At 42.4% G+C, this 17,665-nt stretch overlaps 1 protein-coding gene across 4 annotated transcripts in view; it reads right to left on the reverse strand.

Moving 5' to 3' along the window:
* LOC117510663 (transducin-like enhancer protein 1) overlaps nt 1–17,665 on the reverse strand; it is a 106,581-nt gene that overhangs the window by 10,841 nt on the left and 78,075 nt on the right. For all 4 annotated transcript variants that reach the window (XM_034170467.1, XM_034170466.1, XM_034170465.1 and 1 more), the window contains exons 9-16: nt 11,893–12,006; nt 8,635–8,688; nt 7,751–7,900; nt 7,497–7,635; nt 5,095–5,297; nt 3,976–4,052; nt 2,330–2,579; nt 1,099–1,346 (exon numbers count right to left, since the gene is read on the reverse strand). In XM_034170467.1, coding sequence (XP_034026358.1) covers nt 1,099–1,346; nt 2,330–2,579; nt 3,976–4,052; nt 5,095–5,297; nt 7,497–7,635; nt 7,751–7,900; nt 8,635–8,688; nt 11,893–12,006 — 1,235 coding nt within the window. The remainder of the gene's footprint in view (nt 1–1,098; nt 1,347–2,329; nt 2,580–3,975; nt 4,053–5,094; nt 5,298–7,496; nt 7,636–7,750; nt 7,901–8,634; nt 8,689–11,892; nt 12,007–17,665) is intronic.

Genomic DNA, 17,665 nt, shown 5'->3' on the forward strand with positions numbered 1-17,665 from the left:
ATGGCCACTGATGCTCGTAACTCCTCCAGAGATGCCACAGGTGTCTTGTTGGTTTCTTTCAGTAAAGTTCTTTCTGCATGCTCATTTTGTTTTTGAAGAACAACCTGCTGTAGGCAGGTTTACCATATTCTTCCATTTCTTGATGACAGATTTAAATTAACTAAAAGAAATATGTAACATCTGAAATGAACCTCAACTGTTTCCTCTGCAGATGTCAAATAACGAGAGACCAACACACACCTGGGTGTGAAACAGCAAAGCAGCCAACTGACCAATTACTTTTTTGTACCTTAAAATGGGGGACCACACAGAAAGTGCTGTAATTTCCACACTGTTCACCTGATTTGGATGTAGTTAGCCTCAGTTTAAAGTACTGTGTGGTAACACTTCATGTTGTATTGTGCTAGCTACAATAATTAAAACTGCATACTATATTCAGACCTGATGATATATTGTGACTTTAGTAACATGGTCAAAAGATAAAATACACACTGGCCCTATCATGCCTTGTGCATGCAAGTTATTAGCAGAAAATCCAAACAATTAAAATTTGTTGGCCTTTTCAGCAACGTACCGATGTAAAATTGTGAACCTCTGTTGCCTACAACAGAGGTTCACAATTCTACCCCCTGCATTATCCCTTTGGAAACCTAAGAATTTTCAGCTTCCCAAAACCACCATCCATTCTCCAGTAATCTGGTTTATTTATTATTAGAAACACAAGAACCCAAGTTAAAAGTTACTGAAGTAACCATATCAACCAACTGCCCTCAACTTATCTTTACTTTTGTACAATTCACTACTGAACAAATTAAAAACTAAGTTACAATATCGGCAAACTGGCATTCTTTGTTGTAATTCTGCATGCCTCAAAATTTGATAACCTTGTACCTTCAACATTCAATAAACAAGGCTAAACCATCCAGGACTGAGGTTTGCTAATTTGGGAATGTCAATACTGTTGTTTATATGAGGAACCCATTTATTTGCAAGAGATTTAGTACAAGGACTGATAGTGACAAAGAGCAAACCCCCCACATTCACACCATCACTGCTAAAAAACAAAAATCAAAGACTATGGAAAGAAGGCTTACTTACCTAACTAGTGTCTGGTTGTGCAAATCCCAGACTGCAATGTTTCCATCGCTGCAGCAGGAGAAGCACACTTTGGAGTCTGGGCTAATGGCCAGAGCGTAGCATGCTGGCGCTGATGAAGTTAATTCTGCTTTAATTCTGGGAGTGGGTGTGGCCAAATCCCAGATTGACAAGGTGCTGGCTTCACCTCCAACAATCAGTGTTCGACCATCAGGGAGAAGACGACAGGAGCGGATGTAGTTGTCTCGGTTCTGATGCGAGGGAAAAGAATGAAAAAAAAAAAGAAGCAGTACCTACTGTTACAACTATGTGGAAAAAAAATGTAACTAATATACAACAAATTTACACTGAGTCAGGAATGCTTCAAGGGAGGAAAAGGGGGCCCATTTTTATTCACTGAATGATTCATTGCATTAATTTAGCGTGGAGTGGGCTAATTTAATGAAGGGAGCAAAAAATACTGCAAATAACTGGATAAATTTCAAAGCAACAAAATACTGTTCAACGTATTATACATGCTATTTTGTTAACCTAAACAATATCAAACATATTAAACATTTTAATAATTATAAATCACACTTTATTCGCCCATGAAGGAAATTTTCTTTTCTGCTTTTTACCCATATAAGCAACAGACAATTAGACACAATCTAATAATGAGTAGCAATGGAGCCAACTAGCACTGCCCAGGGACCAACTCTACATTTTCAAACATAACCTTGGACACAAGCAACAGAACATGCACAAACGTAATATGAAAAAATTATAAAAATCAATTTACTGACAACTGGATGGGTCAATGTCATCTTGTGATCATTTCTGGGGCTTAATTGCACTTATGACAAACATTTCAACAGTAGGTGACTCAGAAGTCACCTTTAAAGAAACCACCTCTATCTAAAAAAAAAAAAAAATTACACCCATTTCCTGGAGCTCCCCAGTTCTTGAGGTTACAGCTAGATCACAATAACTTGCTACACTTAACAATGATGAACAAAAATCAGTATATCAGTATATGCAATAATATGATTGATATCTGCTAGATACAGTACTGTGAAAATCTTTAGGTGCCCCTGAATGTTAGAACATACACAATGCTGTACTTCACATATGTCATATTAGTGTATTTATACATTTGTATTTATCATTTTCTTTTGCCATGGTTGGTGGCTACACATACACATTACCAATGAAATATCCTTCTGTTCAACTTTTGAAATACCACGTCACTCACCAGACAGTCGAGCTGTGACACCGGGCTCTTGTTGCCTGGATGACTGATGTCCCAAACCTTGACACAACCCTTTCCCCCTGTGTAAACGTGCCGGGTAGGGTTACTTATGGTAACAGCGCACACCACCTCGCCGTGGTTCAGTGTATTGATCTGGCGAGCATGGCGGGGGATCCCTGGACCCACCAAAGCATCTGGTGGGAATGGTACTGGCTGCATCTGCCCATCAGCTGCCACATGAAATGAGTAGGCTCTGACAGTGAAACAGGATGCGAAGCAAATAATGAATACAATGATGAGAACATGAAGATATACCACCAACAAATTGAAGAAACATTAAAGATAAGCATGTTTAAATGTCAATATGAGAAGGAATTTATAAAAGAATAGGATTTTTTTTTCCCCTAAAACATTTTAGGAGGAATCCACACTTTGTGTCTGATCTGAACTTTCCTTGGCTAACCTTATCCTGCTTCTCTCATAATTACGAGATCAAGATCTCGTAATTTTGAGATCTTTTCTTGTAATTACGAGACCAGGGGTCTAATTTTTTTTAATCGAGTGAATGCAATATGCTTCTGTACATCACAGGGCCATAACTGAATAATATACTTTCAGTGAATATGGGGAGCTGATGGTCTAGTGGTTAAGCACTGGGCTTCAGACCAGAGGATCCTCGGTTCAAAACCCAGCCAGACTGGAAAAATCACTAAAGGCCCCTTTGGCAACATCCTTAATCCCCTAGTTGCTCCCGGGTGTATAGTGAGCGCCTGCATGGCAGCACCCTGACATTGGTGTATGAGTGTGTCTGTGTGAATGGGTGAATGTGAGGCATAATTGTAAAGTGCTCTGAGCTTCTGATGCAGATGGAAAAGTGCTATATGAATGCAGTCTATTTATATGAAAACTGTATTCCATAAAGTATTAAGGTTATAGCCAATATCAAAGCTTTTTGTCAAAAATTTGGTTTTTACATCAAAAATATGCATGCGCATACGATAATAACAATGAATCATCTAGTAAACCTCCAGACAATAGATGGTGCCGCATATGGAACTTCTATGTCCACACTTAGTGAAACTATAGTGCCTGGAAAAAACTTTGATGTAGGGTCCATGTGTGTAACAACGACAGACAGATCTTCCATTATGAAGACTCACACTGCATTGCATGCGAGTCAAAATTTTTTATTTTATTTAAATCTGTCATGTCAAGTGTTTTATATGGAAATAAAGTAGACATTCTAACTGGCTTAAACATACTCCTTGATGAAAACTGAATTTATGCAATATGGGAAAATTAAAAACAAATGTGTTATCCAAATAATATGTAAAACTGTCTGTTCCTGTAAGTATGACAGAGTACAACTAATTCCTTCCTAATTCCTTTCCCACAGGACATATTCTGCAGATTATTTGTACAGCTTATTTTCATTGCAAAATTTACAATATCAGTTATTCTCGAAGACTATTTGTAATCACTTCTCAAACCCACAGTACAAGCACACACACACACACACACACACACACACACACACACACACACACACACACACACACACACACACACACACACACACACACACACACACACACACACACACACACACACACACACACACACACACACACACACACACACACTCTTACGGTTTGCCGCCAGGGATTCCTGTCAGACTGGGAGGCATTCCAGGAACTCGCATGTGAGGATGAGGGTCAAAACCGACCTGAAGAAGAGAACACCAATGTCTTATGAGCACAGTGTAAACACACACCTGGGGGTAATGCACACAGGCCAATGCTAACCTGTGGAGCACAACACAAACAGTTATGAGCACATAGCAAACAGACACCAAGTATACACACCCTCTGAATTAAAGTGCCAACCGTAAGAGTCGGCAAACACACAGAAGCAAAGTTGTCAGTGTGTGTACCACCCCCACCCAGTGCTTTAACGCACACGCAGTGAGTACACAACCCGAGTTTCTGTCAAGTGCTATCCAGAGAGACACGGCAGTAAGTGTACTAAGGCTATTTAAACTGTGTAATGAACACTATACAAACACAGTCAAGAGTGACGAGGTGACTGAACCTAATGCACACCAGTGTACTCAATGTATAATTACTAACACAGAGAAAGTGAAGTGCAGTATGCAATTATCGATACTTTTCACAATTTTCAATATACGGTGCTTATAAAAAGCACTCACTATCCTTGATGACTGAATCACACTGAATGTAATTAAACGTATTAACACAACTCAAGTCTATAAACGAAAAAAAATAAAATAAATAAATAAAGACAAGACACGAAATGAGATACATCTAAATTAAATTAAGCAAAAATATTAATTCAAATTCACAAATGCTATCAATTCATAAATTGACTACAACATTTAAGTCAGGACTGTTGGAACAGAGAACATGAATACTACAAGTTTTCCACCACCAATCTCCTCTATCAGGGTATGGTGGGGAACTTCGCTCAGGATCGCCGCAGCAAATTCAAAGTGGACCTGCATGTCGATTCTGACACCATTTTTACACCAGATGCTCTTCCTGATGCAACTCCACATTTCATAGAGAGATGTGGCAGGGGTGGGGTTTGAACCGGGAACCTTCCGGACTGAAACCAAATGCACGAGCCACTTAGCCACCACTATCAAAGGTACCCAAAGAACTGAATACCTGTGCGCCGACAGTTGGGTTCATATTTTTTATTTCATTTGACACATATTTCTACAAGTAATATCACCAAATCATACTCACCATTGGTGAACGACCATACGCAGCCACAGCCGCAGCAGCAGCCGCAGCGCTCATCTGAGGTGACATGTTGTGCAGACCAGCAGCATATGCTGCCGCCCCAGCTGCACTGGCCAACTCCCCATTCATACCTGCTGCATGGGGTAACATACCAAATGCACCTGGGTATGGGCCAGGCACAGCTAGTGGGGTCCGCAGACCTGCACCTGAAAATAACCCAACAGGAAAGGGAACAAAACACATCAAAAGGACAAAAATAAAACAACAATAGTGACTCCAGGAGCACACGTGCATATTTTTAGTCTCCAACCTAACGATACACACAAGAACACACAGTGCAGTGCAGTGGGTAAGGTAACAGACCTTGAGTCAGAAAAACCCAAATTTTGTTGTGCACAAGAAAAATACTTTTTAAAATTGGCCTTCTGGGATGATATTTGTTTGTTTATTTATTCATTTATTTATGCTGGCTGCCCCAAACTACTCAGGGATCACAGCATTGGAATCTGCATTGGGATTTGGCACAAGTTTTATGCGGGAAGCTCATAGTATATGGAGAAACATGCTCAAACCTCCTTGTGTTTCCAAGCTGTCTCACAACCAAGTGCTAATCAGGACCTACTCTGCTTCACTTTCGACAACTGACGGGATCAGGCATGCTCAGAGGGGCATGGGTGTTCCGAGGTTAAAAGACTCTTTAAAAGTCTGATGAGTGCACAAAGGTCATCAGCAATTTTTGCCGTTCATGCCAATTATACCATGGTTGTAAGCACAGATCTTCATGCGCGCAAGACAGTTTTGTATATGACCGCTCTGGTTACAATATAGCATTAACATAGGACCCATCTATCCAATTACACCATGCATCAATGCAACAGTGTATCTCTTTAGATGCCAGCTAGTATGCATATTAACATCCCAAGAGTGCAAAGGATAGACTGAGGCAAACAGGAAAAGTGTGGCTTTGTTTTAGAAAAAAGGTGACAAGGCAACGTGCAGGCAGGAACTTAATAAGCTTCAAGTGAGGTTTCACATCAAATATGACCAAACACCTAAGGTAGCCTGGAATTGATCTGAAAGAGTCACGTGTTGGATCCATGCATCAATTAAGCCCTGACTGTATTATGAACAAGCACCTCACCAGCGCCTGCAGTGCTGCCAGGTGCAGCTAGCTTCAAAACGTGTTCTTGTTGACAATAAAGGGAAAATGAACCGAATAAAACTGCAAAAAAGGAGTAAGCTATGGTGAGATGAAGCCTTATTTAAATGTTGAGGCTTTAACATTCATTACTTTACCAAAAGCTTCATTACTTTAAGCCTAGTTTAAAAGTTTATTACAGAGTACTGACTAACTACTAGTCAAATAATTTATATCGTAACACATTTACTATGATTTTAGAAGCTGGAGGACACATGACAAATTCTCTGACCATCAAGGAATTTTATAGTCATTAGTCACAAGACAAAGATGGACAGAACATCTCCAAATAAAAACTTCTACATTGATTTTTATTATTTGTGATTTAAAAATCAAAATTCATATATTTGGGCATTTTCATCCTTTAATATAGCAACAGTGAGTGAGACAAGAAACTGGGAAAGACAGGGGCAGACATGCAGTAATTTGGGGTTGCTGCAAGCTGTATTCTGCAGCATGTGGTACCTGTCTTAATTTCTCAGCCATGAGCACCCCTTAACATTTTATTAATGCACAAAGTTTTTATTATATGTATTTTATAATTACTAGTAAATATATATAATTGGTGAATGTTTAGGTAATTTTTGAAAGAAGAAAGACATTCATTATGTAAATATTTGAGCTAATTTATTCCCCATTTTGGAACAGAAACAGGGAATCGTTAAGAACCAGAATAGAGTAAGAATAGATTCAGTTGAAATGATACTCAACCCGACATATATCCTCTAAAATTTTTCACACAAGGTGAAATACACCTTAAAATAATAATAATAATAATTAAAAACCAAGAGTGAGTGTACCCCTTAAACAATCAAAACTGGGCAGCACCAAGATCTTCAACACATTTAACCACTCAGCTAAGTCACTTCAGGTTTCTGAAGAAGTCCCTCTGATGGGTAATAAACATCTTGAAAACCAACCAGAAGTCAAGTTGTTGCAGAGTAAATGCCAAGATATCGCCTACCTGAATGAATGAGAATTTTTCGACAAAATTGTCATGTTATCAATTCAAATTTGTTTTAGGAGCAGCCACAAAGGTAATAATGCTTATTCCTTTTCATTCTGATGGCAAGTTATCCTGGTTTCATTTTAATAAATATTTAATTTGTCTTTGAATTTGCGAATTAGACTAACTATAATAAATGAATACATAATGGGCCAAAGTAATACAAACATATTTAGAATTAAAAGCTCATATAGGACTTACTAGGTGGGTGTGGTAGCTCCATGGAAGGGGGTTTTGATAGGCTGGGCCGAATTCCAGTGGTAGAGCTTGGACCAGGTGTAGAATCACTTCTTGGTGTTGGGGTGCTTGACTTTAGCCCAGGTGTACCTGCCTTGTCTCTCTGAAATGTAAAATATATATATACATAAAGACCGGCATATCTGTTAGAGTGTCTATAAACCGCTCCTTTTAACAACTTAAGAGTTTGCAACTCTCTGGCCATCACCGGAACATACCATTGCCATTTCTTTGGACTTGAGTGAGGAAGAGCTAGCTGATGATGCAGTAGAGGCTGGACTACCGGGGTCTTTCTTGAGGAGACGTGCCTTGTCCAAGCCATTCTCTCTAGGCGAGGGGAGAGGTGTGCCACGTGGGGAGGCTGGGTCCTAAAAGAACGACTGATATTCAGTTTACCTTGTAACAAAACTATTTCAACCAATGTTCCCATTTTTCTGGACAGCAGCCGTGGATACAGTGCAGTCCACACAATCCTGTGAAGTTTACAGATTTATCTTAGACATGTACAAGAAAAACATCCTGCAATTTTTAGGGTACTAGATGAAAAGCAGTCGAATTAAGATACGTGATACCTGCTACAGCAGTCAACTGAATCTTAGTATAATATGACTGCAACCGCTTTAAATCCAAATAATGTTTTTAAATAAATGTTGTCAGGTCAACACAGATTGTACAAACATATACTGTGCATAAAATCTGTGAATCAGAACATGCTAAAAAACCAAACATTTCACTTGTCGTAATTAATTTACAAAAACAAAGTTGCAAAGACTTCAGGCCAGGTGCCTACAAACATGCCCGTACTGTACATGTTGCAACGTCTTGAAGAGTACATTACAAAATGACATATTACTGAACTGTAAATTAGGAAAGATGAAACAACCTGCTAACTGTCTATTTTTATATTACTGTAATATGCTCAAAATATGTTTATTAAACTGCTAACCAGAAGTGCCAAAAACATTTTTTTTAGTGACACTGCACAGGTAATATCATACCACTTGATTTTGAAAGACAAAAATACGATTATATACGTGGTCAGAAAACAACTGAGCTGAACAAAAATCAAATATTACACATCCACAACATAAAATATACAGACCTCATTTGAGACATCCACCACTAAATTATCATCACTTTTCTCCCCGTCACTATCCTACAAAAAATAAATAAAAAGACAAAACATGACAACACAGTCTGACATTTAATACACTTCTTTTCTTCCAAGTTCTCATCTTTAAACACAATGTTACAAACAATGGGTCTCATTCATGAACCATTCATAATGACAGATTTGTTTATAAATGGTGTGTACGAGTGATTTATGAGAACTGGAAGCGCAATATAAATGCAGTCCATTTACCATACACCGGCCGGACTGTGCAGGAGCGTCTATCTTTGGACTGCGTTTAAAAAATGTGACATCTTGAATGGATGCTCTGAACTGAAAACTCACACTTTAAAGGGACCAAGTGTGGGGGGGCTGGTGGTTTGAACCAAACCCATGCTTAAATGTGCACCAACGTCGTGTTACATGGCGCTACAAGGATCATATGTGGCTTGATGTGGATCATATGCGGCGACACGAGCCATTCAAGGCTGGACCGGGCTCACATGACAGGTCGGTCGTGGCTCACTAGAGGCTGATACCTGTCACACGTGAGGTACAGAGAAGCACATAGAGGCTTCTTCATAGCGGATACGTAATAGATTAAAATGTGGACCATTCTTCAAATAATCACTGACACACCCATGTGTGGCTCATTATTCATGGCTTATTATTTGGTGGGATCGAGGCTTAATGGGATGTTAACCATCAGATGACAAGGTAAAACCTCTTAAATCATTCTAAAGTCAGTCTTAAGCAGAAACGAGGCCATTTTAAGCAGAAACGAGGTGATAATCGGTGACGCTTTGAAATGATGGAGGCGCAGTGAACACAGCAGGAGCAGCTCATCATGGCTGCAACACTCTGATCGCTTCCTCAGTCTTTTATTATGAAATAATGCTAAATTTACGTTGAAATGATTGTTGTACAAAAGCATCAGGTATCTGTTGCTGAGATAGATGACTGGAGTGCAGTTTGAAGCAGAAACGAGGTGATAAACGGTGAAATACTGCTGACGCTCCAAAATGACGCATGCACAGTGAAGGCAGGCAGACCAGGGGGGACCATTCGGTCTGCGACACCGGCACCCTCTCAGCCCTTTCTGGAATGAGATAAATACCCCTGATCTGAAACATTTTGTACACACACAAAAGACCCATTTCTCTCAAATACTGTTCACAAATCTGTCTAAATTTGTCACTGAGGACTTCTCCATTGCCAAGATTGTCCATCCCGCCTCACAGGTGTGGCATATCCAGATGTTGATTAAACAGCATGATTATTGCACAGCTGTGCTTTAGGGCCCGTTCACACATAGTGCTTATTTGGTCGATTTGCACATAAAGTGCGCATAAAGCAAGGATCGTATGCAAACCATGTAGAATCGTAGCTGCTTCTAACGCCTTGCACACTTGTTGCTACAACTATTTGCGCACACCAGCGAGTGTGCACTGTGCGAGCCCATCGAACCCTCTCGCAGCAGGTGTCGGCCAAATTCCAACTGACACACACGAACATTTAACACCACTCGCATGGCACTTGGAAAATGTGTGGCCATTCATACTATCATCACAAAAACAGTCTGCAGAATCAGTGTCGAGGTGGATGTAAAATTTGTCTAAGTGCCCCACGACTGAGAAGTTGCTGAGTGTGCCAGAGTGTCGACTCCCCCCACAACAGGTGCGTGTGTTTTGCACCCCCCCAACACATCTGTGTGTGTGTGTGTGTGTGTGTGTGTGTGTGTGTGTGTGTGTGTGTGTGTGTGTGTGTGTGTGTGTGTGTGTGTGTGTGTGTGTGTGGTTCGCCCCCCCACAGACGAGGCATCTTTCATCTGATCACAGAGTGACATCTTGGTCTGTGCTGACAGGACAGGGGGCGTGGCTAGCTACACACAGGTGTTGAGACATCTCCGGTTCTGGACATCACAGCTGTAGCACACGTCCCGTGTTTTGATGGACATGCATGTGTGTGCTTGTGTGGAAATACATAAAAACATATCACTTTTGCGATGAGTGGAGAAACGGGCCATCAGTCCGTTTGGACACGCAGCAGGTGATCTGAATGTCACGTCTGACAGAACACGCGTGTCGGGGATGAGGGTGTGAGCGGTGCACTGCAGGACCAGGACAAGCCACAGTATGACAAATATGCCACTTTCAGTCACATATCAGCAGAAATACCCCATAACAAACGCCGTTTGGTCAGTTATCACAGCGCTTTTTTTTTTCTTTTTTTAGAAAATACATTTATCTGCTTGTTGATTTTAGCCATTTCACACTCCTGTTACAAGATAGCGATTGTAGCGAAGTAGTAAAGTTTCCGTCTCGTAATCAGAGCGTGCGGTTCGAATCCCGCTGCACTTTTTTCTTTTTATTTAACCATGGACTTCTGTATTGCGCCCCCTTTTATGTATTATTTATATCAACCCAGTGATATTCACTAATTACACAGCTGGTTTTTATTTTATTTTCCTCGTCCCATGGAACACAGAGCAAGCAGCTGCAGCTGCTTGCACTGTGTTCCTGCTCGAAAGACATCATCATCCTGCTCGAAAGACAGCGTCAATATTAATGTGTACCACTTCAGGGGAAAAAAAAGCATTTATGGTACGTATTTAATTGACATCTTTCTGTGTAAATATCTCGTTACAACATGGTGACCCGCGGCTTATAGACAAGTGTGGCTTATTTATGTACATTTATTTTTTTAAGAAAAAAATGGTGGGTGCAGCTTATATTCATGTGCGCTCTATAGTCTGGAAATTATGGTAGCAGCTTATAGTCTGGAAATTAAGGTATTTATTTTAATCACGGAAATACGGTGCCTGCTTTCCTCGAATCGAGTGTCAGTGCTGAACTTCATTTCATCCCTCTGTTACTGGGCACGTCCAGACTGCTCTGTCCAGTACATGCGAGCAGTTTTTAAAGGAAATACATTGCGATTGGACAGGACGTTTTGTCCCATGTGAGCGAAAATCCATTACACAAAATCTGTTATATACAGTGTTTATTACATGGAAAGCCATACAAAAGCATTGGGACTTTTGCTTTTGTCCGGTGAGTGCAAGTATCCGGTTTATATGATGATTGTTTTACTGTGTGTGTGTATATATCGTATATATATGTATTCACTAAATACCTTTTCTCATCATTTTGTCAATATCTGGGAAATCTGGAGAAATATCAAATATATACACAAATGACTGCAAATGACATACATGTAAGTGTACATATAAACTTAACCATTTCTTACATAATGACTTGAGTCCTTGTCATCCACTTTGCGTTTTTTGGTGTCATTTGGAAAATCTGGTCCATTTCGGCGCTTATCTGAATTCCTAAGACTTTCTGGCAACAATGAATTACTCTGCCAAAAAAAAAAAAAAAAAAAAAAGAAAGAGGAATTTTAGAAGGACAGAACACGCTGAAATAAAAGAAAAACATAAGTAACAGGAAAGGGGAGTGTTAAAGCGGGAGAAACCAATAAACACAAAAAAGGAGGGATGTACAGGTGAAGTAGCTAAACTGTTCAGGTTGTTCATATACTTTTTCCACAAGAGAAAGGTGGACAAATGTGACAATCAGATGTGACAATCAGAAAAATAAGACAATATTTAGTAGATGACATTGGTAGAGAAGCTTGAATCTTCGACTGGACTGGGTTGCTTGACGCGAGGACGTTTCGCTTCAAATCGCAGAAGCTTCCTCAGCTAAAATTCTTGCTCTGGTAGTTGGCACAATCAGCTGTAATGTTGTACGCACATTTCTGTCACTATGTTATGTACTGAGGTTACTCCCGTACCAGACTTGTATATTCGATATCTGCGCATGCATGAAAAAGAGGGTGTTCATTCTGTACCCTTCCTGTGTGTGGACCAAAATCAGCAGTATTTTTTCAGGTGGGTTGCAGGTCTGTACTTTATAAACCAGCCTGTTAGGGTCAGGCTGGATTGAGCTGTTTCATCCTGTTTCAGCACTTTTTTGGATCGAGAGCAATCGTAGTAGAACAGCATCCTGTGGAATAAGCTGCAAGAGCCGCTCCTCGTACGTGTTTTGGACAAACTGGCACTTAACGCTTCCCATGCTGATGGTGGAGGTGGGAGCTCACTCTTTTATTCACTCAAGATTTACTCACCACTGAACATGCGCACTGAGAATGTAAAGGCCAAGTCACACTATGATGGACAGAGCAAAAGGATTAATTACGTATTTAAATATTTTGTTCGTTGGCAAATACGTCAGTTTCTTGTGGAGTTGGTGTGCTAATGGACCGGAGATGTCACATTTCCACAGAGTTCCGCGCTGAGCAAAAATATTTTCCTGGTTTACAGACACATATGATGCATTTGAGCAGTTTGGCGTTCTGAAAGCATGAAGTCATGTTTCCTCCCTCAAATAGCTCCGTTGCATCTCCTCACTGAGAAAGAGAGAGAGAGAGAGAATAGAGCGTGCTGTCTATTTCTTTCAGCCATAGAGCTGCACTTACTGTGTCCGTCCTTTCACCACTTGCTGGACTTAGACCAAACAGAACACCAGACTAAACAGTCAGCCAAAAGCAGGAAAAATAAATGACACACAGCAGACAAAAAACAAAACAAAACATGCATGCAGTGGCAAAGTTCTCCGTCTGATATCTACTCAAAGTTTTCAACACACCAAACCTTTCAGACGGACTTGGCTGACATCAGCTGACAAGGTGCGCATTTCACGGATGGGAAAATTACTTTTGACGGACAAAAATGTTCTTCTGTTTTTCTTGTTGTTTAATACCGGCAAATTATACAGTATTTCTTGTCTTTCTGATTCCTGATTCTGTTTTTTTTCTCTCTGTTTAAGGTGCAGCTCCACCCAGAGATGGGTGTGGTATTTGTGCTGGAGACCCTCCTGTCCTGTGCACCAACAGCTTTTCCTGTACATTCATTTTGTGAATTGTTCTGTAATTTGTGTCTGGAGCATGGCCCAAGCAGAGGGTCACCTCTCTGAGTCTGGTCTGCTTGAGGTTTCTTCCTCAGAGGGAGTTTTTCCTTACCACTGTTGCTCTGGGGGTTAGTAAGGTTAGACCTTACTTGTGTGAAGCACCTTGAGGCAACTCTGTTGTGATTTTGACGCTATATAAATGAAAATAAACTGAAATTAAATTGAATTGAAAAATGAACACAAACGTACGGAATCAGTTCTTCATACATTCCCTTGATCTGTCATAGTGTGACTGGGGCTTAACAATGGTCTATTACAACAGGTATTCTGCTGTCTGGTGCAGGTTAGAAACAGTCTCACAGGTTCACAGTGCACAGAGGCATGAATTAAAGAGCACAAACACTTTAACTGCTCCCTCTTTTCACACTTGACCACAGCTGGTCACAACCACACACCTCTGAAGTCGATGATTACATTAAGTGGCTCTCAAAATCTCCGTGCTCCCCCTCCTGGTTCTCACAAGTTGCACTGCATGCTGTGTGTGTGTGTGTGTGTGTGTGTGTATGTGTCACAGACTGTATGTGTCACCTGAATGACTCACTGTCTATGTGCCGCCAACAAACACACACACGCGTACGCGCCGCACACACACACACACACACACACACACACACACACACACACACACACACACACACACACACACACACACACACACACACACACACACACACACACACACACACACACACACACACACACACACACACACACAGCACCTCAACTGGCCTCCTGACCAATGGAACCCATTGTTAATGGATTAATGCTTCGTGTTGAGCACATTAGCCTCAGCCTGTCAATGAAATGTGCATCCACCATACACATTCACGCGTGTAGCAAGAGAGAAAACTGGCATTTGGGTTTTGATGGGGAAAGGCGTAAATGAAGGAGGAATAACAGTAGAAGTGGGTGAGAAAAAGGAGAAAGGGAGGGGTGCGATTTGAGGACAGAAAGGACAGAGGGAGGCTGTAACAGAGTGGAGAAGAAGAAAAGATGACAAGAGCCGAGGGAGGGAAGGAGAGGGGTGAGGAGGTAGAACCCGGTATTTTGCAAAGACCCCTTCCTTCATACCCTCCCTTCTTCCCACCTCCTACTCTTTTATTGAAAGGTTTTAGTGAGCTGAGCACAGAAGCACTGACCCACAAAACATAAGCAGCGCCTCCCCACTCTGTTCACTTTAAGCATGGTCACACACACACACACACACACACACACACACACACACACACACACACACACACACACACACACACACACATACACACACACACACACACACACACACACACACACACACACACACACACACACACACACACACACACACACACACACACACACACCCTGAGTGTCATATGAACCCCCCCACCACAAATCCTTTCCCAAGCCTTCCCCTCTCAGTGGTGGCAATATTAAACACAATGAGAGTCTTTAAACGTGGGATCAGGGGCAGTGGAAGGGAGGAGGCAGGGGTAATCTGCTCACTGAGGTGTTAAATAGGCACAACAATGCAGGCTGGGCTGGATGTGTGTGTGTGTGTGTGTGTGTGTGTGTGTGTGTGTGCGTGCGCGTGATGACTGCATGGATTTGTGAGCATGCATGCAGCCATGCACAGAAGCCCATTTGGAGGAGAAAGGAAAGCAAACAATTCAGAGCTGATCTAGGGCAGAACTAAACATGTTGGCTGAAGCAATCCTTGAACTCTCACACACTCAAACACATGCACTTGGAATACAAAAGTCAAAAAATATACATTTTATTTATGAGTTGCAAATAAAGGGATATTTAAAATTATACAGGGTTCGATTTAACGCAATAACTCTACGCACAAGTAGTGTCCTGAGGATGCGTAATGAGCAACATCTAAAGTTCGCCGGCATAGGTTCTGTTTAGCAGTTATAACAATACAAGAGTACTGCGTGAAGCTTAGCTTCATCAATGGAATTTGGCTGCATTTTCTGGCTGTAGGGATAATGTTTCAGTCAGAGTGAGTGAAAAAGAAATGAGGGAGAGTGCGACGGTCAGAGAATGCGACCATCTTCACTGAAACAACTGTTATTCAAACAAATAAAATGTTATTTGGAGATTTCAGCCAGATCTGAGCAGGATAAGCGAAGTGCTCATCTCAGGCCACGCAGTGCATTATGGGCAGGCTAAATTTTCAGCTACCAACCCACAAGCTATTGCGGCGGAAAGCAGCGAGGAGTGCTGTGATTTGGATCATTTCAACTACTGAAAAGTTGACGATTTAAAGCGTTTCTGTAAACTCCGCGGACTGCCTGTTACAACCAGGACTACGTACGGCAATGGAAAGAAGAGCTGATTGTGCTTGCATGTGCTGCATCTGTACAGAAAGTACCGTTAGTGCCAACAAAGGAGGAAGAGAGCGCTGCTGTCGAAAATGACCCGTGCTTGTTGATAGTGTTGTGTGGGCCGCCAGAAGAGGAGGTACTGCTGGCCCACCACCAGTGGGCGCCCTGCCTGAAGTGCGGGCTTCAGGCACGAGAGGGCGCTGCCGCCACGGACACAGCCGGGGGTGACAGCTGTCACTCATTATCTCTTGACAGCTGTCACCCATCTACTTTACAGCATCTCACTCCATAAAGACCAGACGTCATCTCCACCTCGTTGCCGAGATATCGTACTTCTATGGAGGTAATCTTTCTCTGCCTGTATTAACTGATTCTAAGAGCTATTGTTTTGCAGCTGTCAACCAGAGGACTGGCGTGGGTCGCGACTGTTTCGTCCTACGTCCGTCAGATAAGTGGTTAAACAGACGCTGCACGAGTGTGTGTTAGAGGTGGAGGTGGCATTCCCACCGTTGTTGTTACGGGGTGTACACACACCCACACTTGACTGTCTTTGTTCTTCGCCAGCAGTACCAGATCCGACAGTCGGGGACGGTGATCACCTGGGAATTCGGGACTTGGCGGCTCCAGTATTCACCAGGTTCGGTGGCGGCAGAAATCGTGTGGTTCCGGCTCTTCTCAGGACAGACGTCTTCTATCCTCGAGCCTCGTCACCTTTGTGGATTGACTGTTATCATATTCTGAGATTGTCTGTGTATTCGTTGTGCACCTTCACAACATTAAATTGTTACTTTCTGGCTCATCTATTGACCATTCATTTGCGCCCCCTGTTGTGGGTCCGTGTCACTACACTTTCACAACAGGATATCTCGGCCAGCGTCATGGATCCCGAGGGGCGTCATCCATCTGTTGGACAGCCAATGGAAGAGCAGGGTGCACAGGCGTCTGCAGGAGGCGTGCTCGGTGGGTTGCAGCAAATCCTCACCGCCTTTACCGCTCGGCTGGATTTGATGTCCGAGCAAAACGTCATCCTTAATCGCAGGATGGAGGCTCTCACCGCACAGGTGGAAGCGCGTGATCAGAGCGCTGCTGCGGCTCCTCCTCCTGCCGACCCGGTGCCGGGTATTAACATTCCACTGGTCGTTCAACAAACCCCCCCACCATCCCCTGAAGCATACATAAGTCCCCCTGAGCCGTACGGGGGTTGTGTGAAGACGTGCGCGGACTTTCTGATGCAGTGTTCGCTCGTCTTTGCACAACGACCCGTGATGTACGTGTCTGACGCCAGCAAGGTGGCTTATGTTATTAATTTGCTTCGGGGTAAGGCACGCGCCTGGGCTACGGCGCTCTGGGAACAGAACTCACGGTTGTTATCAGCATACACTGGGTTTGTGGGGGAGTTCAGAACAGTGTTTGATCACCCTAACAGAGGAGAGACCGCTTCAACAATGCTGCTGTTAATGCGATAGGGGCGCCGGTGCGCAGCCGAATATGCAGTCGACTTCCGCATCGCGGCTGCGAGGTCCGGCTGGAATAACGTTACGCTCCGCGCCGCCTTCATAAACGGACTGTCATCGGTCCTGAAGGAGCATCTGGTAGCTAAGGAGGAACCGCGGGATTTAGATGGGCTTATCGATCTCGTTATACGGTTAGACAATCGGTTGGAGGAACGCCGTCGGGAGTGAGGCGAAGGACGTGGCCGGATACGCGCCGTCCCTCTCCCTTCCGGGTTCGAAAAGG

The sequence above is a fragment of the Thalassophryne amazonica genome, chromosome 5, assembly GCF_902500255.1.
Source record: "Thalassophryne amazonica chromosome 5, fThaAma1.1, whole genome shotgun sequence".
NCBI classification, from domain to species: Eukaryota; Metazoa; Chordata; class Actinopteri; order Batrachoidiformes; family Batrachoididae; genus Thalassophryne; species Thalassophryne amazonica.